The following is a 7118-nucleotide window of genomic DNA, read 5'->3' on the forward strand; positions in this document are numbered from 1 at the left end:
TCGACCAGCCGGCTCTTAGTTTCTCCAACGTTTTCAGACCGGACGCTTCACGAAACTGGCCAAGAAATTCGTTTAGTGTTTGAAATCAATCGGAACCACAGGTGGATGCATAAAGTGGTTCAAGTTTCTAGATAACAAAATGCACTGGCGATTTGTCATAGGTTGGCTGGTTCTAGGTGGGTAATTATAATGAATCATACTTTTATTCATTTACTCAAAGATCATCTTCAGTCAGCTTCAACCGGGAGACTATCGGAAAAGTATTCCTAAATCTAAAACCTATTCCCATTCAACATGAGGATGAGAGCACCACTGAGGGGTCTACTAATCCCACACCCTCTACACCAACAACACCCTCGAATAGGGATATTACCGTCGGTCCGTGCAAGTGGGCTATAGGTCGAAGTTGTCCGGATCCGGATGTCAAGTATTACATCTATACGCGACACAATCCGATGGACAGGCAGTGCCTCCACATAGACGAGTCCCTGGAGAAGTCCAACCTGACTGACTCCTACTTTAACCCTCGATATCCCACTAAGATTATCATCCACGGCTATAACTCGGATATGTTTTTACATCCCCTGCAACAGATGAGAGAAGGTGAGTAAAAATCGGGATGTAGAGTTCAGCAGAGTCCTTACCCCGCTTAATAGGATTCAAAGATCCTTGATGATATCCCAGATGAAACCAAATTCAGATCAGCATATGCACAAAAACTGCTTACAAGCCACATTTATAAATGAATTGAACTATTTTCTAGAATACCTGGCCAAAGCGGACTACAATATCATATATGTGGACTGGAGTATCCTCTCCCCAGGACCCTGCTACGTAAGTGCCGTTCATAACACCAAACACGCTGGAACCTGCACAGCACAGTTGGTAGAGCGCCTGGTGGAGACGGGTAATACGGATATCCATGTGATAGGCTTCTCACTCGGAGCTCAAGTGCCCAACTACATAGCCAGGAATTTGAGTTCGTTCATGCTGCCAAGGATTACGGGATTGGATCCAGCAATGCCTCTTTTCATCACCTCCGGCAAGGCGGATAAACTGGATCCCAGTGATGCCAGCTATGTGGATGTCATACACACAAATGCATTGGTCCAGGGAAAAATGGAGAGATGTGGCCATGCGGATTTTTACATGAATGGTGGAATCATGCAGCCGGGATGCAACGGACAGAAAATAAGTATGTCGTTTCCCGCTATTTTATAACTATGAGCTCTAATCCGTGTTTCTGATGCTCAGATTCCTTTGCCTGCAGTCACCAACGTGCTCCAGCGTACTTCCTCGAATCCATCCGCTCACCCAAGGGTTTTTGGGGATGGGCTTGCAGTGGCTACATATCCTACCTCCTGGGAATGTGTCCTCCCACGAATTTTTTGCTTGAAGCTGGCGACAATATACGGCCCACTACAAGGGGAATGTTTATGATAGACACCAATGACAGTTCGCCATTTGCTCTGGGCAAGTGGACGGATCTGCCCACTTTGGGTGCAAAGCAACCGCAGTGGCGAACTCCGCTCCAAGAACTGAAGGCGCCTCCAAACCAAGGTGTGGATCCCCTACTGCATCACATCGATCAGTTTGGCAAACTGGCAGCCAACTTCAACAACCTTCAGATGTGGCCCAGCGAGCACGATCCCTACGAGCATTGGACGAGCTTCAGTCCAGAACAGAAAGAGAACGATGGCGACGGTGACTCTGTGGAAGAGCAGACCCCGGTGGAGTTTGTTGAGCCGGACGACCGCCAGATAGGCACGCAGGCACGTCCCACACATAGCTGGTGGGATTACAGAAGAAATCTTACATATGGATTCATGGAGAATAACATCTTTGCTGTGCCCACAGTGGACTAGCCCTATTCGATGTTTTAAGCTACTTAAAATCCTTACTTGCCCCCATTCCTTACTAATATATAAGAGTCTCTTAAGTTTATATTCATATTTTCAAATACATTCGAACAAAATAAATTATGTTTAAAACCTAATATTTTTACAAAATCTGGAAAGTAATATGTTTATCAATATTGCATCCTTTTATATGAATTTTATTGGTTATCCAGCTAAATAAATAGGTGAAAAACGTACTATACTGAACATAAACGAAGATTATGCAATATAACTACAATCATTATGGTTTAAAATCAGAAAAAGATACAAATATCTGTACACCCCGTCTTGAATGTTTACAGCTTAAACATCCGTGATGCAGAACGTATATTTTTTGTGAATTTAAGTACGGAATTTTTGTTGAGTTCAATTTCATTTTAATCTGTTCTATTACAACAATTAATATCTGCAAAAAATTTGATACAAATGAAAACTGTAATTCAAGCATTGTATAATTAAACAATTGCGAATACAATAGCTGTTTTGTATATTTTGTAAATTGTAATAAATTTGTTGCCATAATAATTTGTAGAATGAGGACAACCGGATCAAGATGTGAGAGTACAGTGTTTTTGCCCTAGTTCCTATATTCTGGTATTGAAGTCCGTTGTAAAGATCCATGGTGGGTACATATATTTACCTTTTTGGTATACAACTGTGTGTATAAAATGGGATTCGTTAGTTACTTAACTCGACCCGACTGCCGTGTTATCTGAATGGCCGACTAATGCACCCGCCAGCTGCCATCCTCCGTCCTGACCACGTAGCTTACACGTAAAATGCTAATTCGTTATCCGTAAAGTTAATTAACGCCCGTCCTAGACCTTCTTTTTAACCGTCCTTCTGGCTCTGGTTGGCGTAGCAGCCACCGATGCAACGGGCTCGGTTGGTGGGGGTTCTTCGGAAACAGCTTTTACTGCCGCTTTGGTTGGGGTTTTCACTGACACTGATTCGGGATCAAAATCCTCCTTTTGATCTTCTGGCTCTGTCTTGATGTCCACGTCCATTTGTGGCTGCTCGGATTCGCTAGTCGCCGACATTGGGGATGGAGGAGCACGTTCTTGATCGGGATCGTCGTCCTCCTGTTCGTGTGATGTGTTATTTGTGCTGGCCTCTTCCTCCTCTACCACAGAAAGGTGGTAAAGCCTCATCTCCTCATCGGAAATGGGAACTGGTGCGTTTGAAAGCGGATCACGACCATTAAGTGACTTGGGGAATGCAATCACATCGCGTATTGATCGCGCACGGCATAGGATGGCAATCAAGCGATCCAAGCCCAAAGCTATGCCGCCATGAGGCGGGCATCCGGACTCCAATGCGCTTAGTAAGTGCGACAAATGGTCATGTGGGATTTTCAGAATCTGTTCCAATATAAAGTGCTGCATGTCTCGATCATGGATGCGAATTGAACCACCTCCGACTTCCTGGCCGTTTAGCACCAAATCGTAAGCCTGGGAGCGTATGTTCTCCAGGTTTTCGCAGCTAGTGGCAAAGTTATCCAGATCATCACTATGTGGCAGGGTAAATGGGTGGTGAACGCTCTCCAACTGATTAGTCTCACGATTTCGCTCGAACAAAGGAAAGTCGATCACCCACAGGAAGCGGAAGTCATTCGGCTTTTTAACTTTGTCATTCTCCACAAGAAACTCCTGATAGTCCAGTCGGATACGACCTAACATTGCGCGCTATATGCGGATAAAGACAAAACTAATTATAAATCTTACTTAAGTAACAAAAAAATTACTTACAGTTTCCACTTTTGGTCCAATGCCCAAGAAAAGAAGATCATTCTCCTCAAGATCAAACTTATCGGCAATCTCGGTAGCCACATCTTCTCCCAGTAGCTTTCCCAGTTTCTCCTGTACATCCTTTGTCGGTCCAAATTTGCGCACGAACAACGTACCCTTGAACTCCTTGCCTAGACTTTCGTAATGCTTTCGAGCAGCTCCATTCCAAAAGGCTTCACTGGCTCGTACCACAATGGCATAAGCACCAAGATCCTCGTATTTTTCTTTGAAATCATCACTCTTTTCAATGATTTCGGACACGTTGTTTAACAGGAAACCAAATCTAGTGTCCGGCTTGTCATTTCCGTACTTTTCCATTGCCTCCTCATAAGTAATACGACGGAACGGTGTTTGCAGACGCGGGAAATCTTTGGGCCACGAATAACGGAGGGTTTCCTCAATCAGTTGCATGATATCATCCCTACTGGTAAAAGATAGCTCTACATCCAGTTGGGTAAACTCCGGCTGACGATCTGGACGCGTTGCTTCATCCCTGTAGCAACGCGCCACCTGGAAGTATCTGTCAATTCCACCGGACATCAGCATCTGCTTGAATTGCTGCGGACTTTGTACGAGCGAGTAAAAGTGCCCCGCTTTGCGAGTGGGTACTACAAACTCCTGAGCTCCGCCTGGCGTTCGTCTGAAGAGCGTTGGTGTCTCGACTTCTACGAAACCCAAATAGTTGACAAGATACTCTCGCATTTTCATAATAACAGCCGATCGGAGGCGAAGATTATGCTGCATATCATTAAAACGCAGGTCCAGATACCGATGTGTAAGCCGCAAGCGTTCGCCAGCTCGATTGAACTTTCGGATCTCAAACGGAAGGTTTTTCTTTGCCGGATTGAGAACAACCACTCTGTCCGCTTCTACCTCAACATGTCCAGTTTGCATTTTAGGGTTTATTGTGGCCGCTGGACGGGGTATCACTGTACCCTCAACTCGCACAATTGACTCAATGGGCACGCCCGTGTCTGCGTATTCTTCGAGACCCTCTGTTTTTGGTAACAATAGTACCTGAGTTTGTCCATAAGCATCCCGAAGAATGAAGAACTTGTTCATCCGCTGGAACTCCAACCAGCCGCATATGACGACTTTTTCGTTGATATCATTGGAGGTTAGTTCGCCGCAGTTATGCGTGCGGTCGGCAAACTTGTTGGTATCCGCCACTTTCACTCGTTGCTCGGCAGTTACAGAGGGATTTGCAGTGGTAGCTGCTTCCGCAGCATCTTCCTTGGATTCTCCATTATTGCTAGAAAGATTGGCCGATGCTTCGGCAGCAGCCTCCTCAGCCTCAAGATCATCGATGGATAGCTTTTGTTGCTTCTCTTTGGCCTTAATGGGACCGTCGTAGGGATCGTCTGGATTCAGGACCTTTACGCTTGTCACACTGACTTCCACCTCACCAGTATCGTATTTCTAAGGGGGATCTAATTGATTCATTTTACCAATCGATGAAGTTTATAAGTTCTTACCAAATTAACATTCGCTTTTGGTCTCCCCAGAACTTTGCCCACTATTTGGATAACTGTCTGCTCTGGAGTTGAAAGAAATGTGTCGCTAAGCTGTAGATAAATATTATTTTAAAACAATTGGGTGAAACAATCATATCATTTTTTCCATTACCGACTGATCCTCGATCATTAATTGCGTTTGGCCATAACCATCTTTGAGCTGCAAGAATTTGTTGTTTTTGGTAGATGGAATCCAACCAACTAACGTCACTGTCTTGCCCACATCGTCACGCCTAAGATCGTTGCAGGTGAGATCGCGGTTTTCAAAATACTTCAATATATTCTCGTTCTCTGTAAAATACAATAAGAATACAAGTTTCCCCGTTTGCCAGAATTTAAATGACTTTCCCACTTACTGGCAATCTTGTACTCGGTGCTTGTAATCCCAAGATTACTCTGCTGCTGCACCATTGTGCTGTAAGTGCGCTTGTCACCAGCTCTCTTGGTGCCGCTTGCCGGGAAATGAATGTTAAGGATGTCCTGCACCTCCACTTCGATCTCGCCCGTTGGCATCGTTTGATTGCAAGAATTGTGTGGTCGACGCATCACCAAACCCACAATAGTTAGAGTTGTGTTTTCGGGCATGTTGTTCATGCGCCGTGCCACTCGCGGATGCTTGTCTTCCAGAACCACAAGCTGGCAGGCGCCGCCGTTGCGATCGCGCAGCTCCGCAAACCGATTTACCCGCTTCTTAATCAGCCTTCCGGACAGCTCAACAAATAAACCGCAGTGGTGATTACGCAACTCGCCGCAACTTTGGCGCATCGGCTGCGGGAGCTGTGAATTCATGTTGAAGTTGCTGGCCATGGCACTCATTAACTGCATCAGCTCATTGCCAGAAATGTTAGGACCACCCACTTGAAATGTAAGAGTTAAAAGTATATGCATTTAAATAAATGACAAAAAGTGTATTTGTTAATTCTCTATTATTTTTAAAGTATATTTATAATCAGTTGGGCAAATTACACTAAATTTGGAATTTTAATAAAAAAGGTAAGCGACTTCTGAGATATATATTTACTTACTGTTAAAAGGACTTGGCCCGGGACCTGGTCCAAAGCCTGGTCCTCCGCCACCGCGGTAGTTGTCGAAGTCATTGTAGCCGCCACTATCTGCATATCCACCGCCACCTCGGCCTCCAAATCGTCCGCCGCCACCACCGCCTCCGCGATATCTGCCACTCATGATCTGCAAGCCGAAAAAATGGATTAATGATTGAACATGGACAACATTAATGGCTAGTTCCTGATTCACAAGCACTTACGTGACCGCAATCAGCCGGTTCTTGCGCCGAGACCAACGAATCCGGGGTGCTCCGATGCCGAATGTGCCTTTCCGCCAAGAAGACGCCACTGGATGCACTGTGCACGAGTTGCTGTTGCAGCTGGAGGCGCTGATGACTTCTCCAAAGGGTTCTGGAAATTAATAACATTTTTGTCGCCCTTCAGAATGTGTTTCCCTCTCACATTTAAGTATTGCCTCATGCAAGGGGCGATATAGGAAAAATTTTCAGACCCAGCACGAGCTGCACACACACACTGGCGCGCACTAATCAGACAGAGGCACACATATACACACTGGCCAAACAGCGAATGTGTATGCGTCTATGTGCCGGGCGTCGCGAAAAGCCGACGAAGAAATTGGCGAATCATTAGATCTTACCGCAAAAGCTGTATCGAGTGTGGGGCCACAGTTGCGCCGATTATGTAGAGCAGACAATATTACTAATATTAGGCCCACAAGTGGACGACAATTCTTTTTCGAGTTATAGGAAAAAAAACTGTCACTGTTTTGGCTTGGGCAGCAATGAAGTGTGACCATAGTGCAGCAGAAACAATAGCGTATTCTAGTGAAGAAACTATCGAATACGAAGCTATTTTAATTAAATATCTGTTAGTTTCATTATTAATTAAATATTA

The 7118-nt window shown here is 45.0% G+C and overlaps 2 protein-coding genes across 3 annotated transcripts; one reads left to right on the plus strand and one right to left on the minus strand.

Annotated features, from left to right (window-relative positions):
- The first annotated feature begins 6 nt into the window (after positions 1–6).
- LOC120444512 (phospholipase A1 member A) lies at positions 7–1996 on the plus strand. The gene is made up of 4 exons (XM_039624230.1): positions 7–176; positions 232–603; positions 764–1195; positions 1255–1996. The coding sequence occupies exons 1-4, from the start codon at positions 140–142 to the stop codon at positions 1863–1865; spliced, it is 1452 nt and encodes a 483-aa protein (XP_039480164.1). The 5' UTR covers positions 7–139; the 3' UTR covers positions 1866–1996.
- Positions 1997–2258: 262 nt separating this feature from the next.
- On the minus strand, positions 2259–7021 carry LOC120444509 (aspartate--tRNA ligase, mitochondrial). 2 transcript variants are annotated; one of them, XM_039624227.1, is made up of 8 exons: positions 6862–7021; positions 6464–6614; positions 6225–6387; positions 5556–6056; positions 5312–5490; positions 5161–5250; positions 3647–5104; positions 2259–3583 (listed from the first exon to the last, which is right to left on the minus strand). In XM_039624227.1, exons 3-8 carry the CDS (start codon positions 6382–6384, stop codon positions 2717–2719), a joined length of 3255 nt encoding a protein of 1084 aa, XP_039480161.1. In that variant the 5' UTR covers positions 6385–6387; positions 6464–6614; positions 6862–7021; the 3' UTR covers positions 2259–2716. The 2 variants fall into 2 exon arrangements, with proteins under 2 accessions (XP_039480161.1, XP_039480160.1); XM_039624226.1 differs by lacking the exon at positions 6862–7021 and having other exon boundaries at positions 6464–6646.
- Between the last annotated feature and the right edge of the window lie 97 nt (positions 7022–7118).

Source organism: Drosophila santomea, chromosome 2R (assembly GCF_016746245.2).
Source record: "Drosophila santomea strain STO CAGO 1482 chromosome 2R, Prin_Dsan_1.1, whole genome shotgun sequence".
Lineage (NCBI taxonomy): Eukaryota > Metazoa > Arthropoda > Insecta > Diptera > Drosophilidae > Drosophila > Drosophila santomea.

What these genes read in the sequence shown, in the direction of transcription:
- LOC120444512 (XM_039624230.1), top strand. Translation starts at nt 140, where the DNA reads ATGCACTGGCGATTTGTCATAGGTTGGCTGGTTCTAG. An exon ending in CATAGGTTGGCTGGTTCTAG is followed by an intron (nt 177 to 231) that starts GTGGGTAATTAT and finishes GATCATCTTCAG; the next exon opens with TCAGCTTCAACCGGGAGACT. An exon ending in ATGCAACGGACAGAAAATAA is followed by an intron (nt 1,196 to 1,254) that starts GTATGTCGTTTC and finishes TCTGATGCTCAG; the next exon opens with ATTCCTTTGCCTGCAGTCAC.
- LOC120444509 (XM_039624226.1), bottom strand. Translation starts at nt 6,631, where the DNA reads ATGTTATTAATTTCCAGAACCCTTTGGAGAAGTCATCAGCGCCTCCAG. An exon ending in AACCGGCTGATTGCGGTCAC is followed by an intron (nt 6,388 to 6,463) that starts GTAAGTGCTTGT and finishes TTCGGCTTGCAG; the next exon opens with ATCATGAGTGGCAGATATCG. An exon ending in TAATGATCGAGGATCAGTCG is followed by an intron (nt 5,251 to 5,311) that starts GTAATGGAAAAA and finishes ATTTATCTACAG; the next exon opens with CTTAGCGACACATTTCTTTC.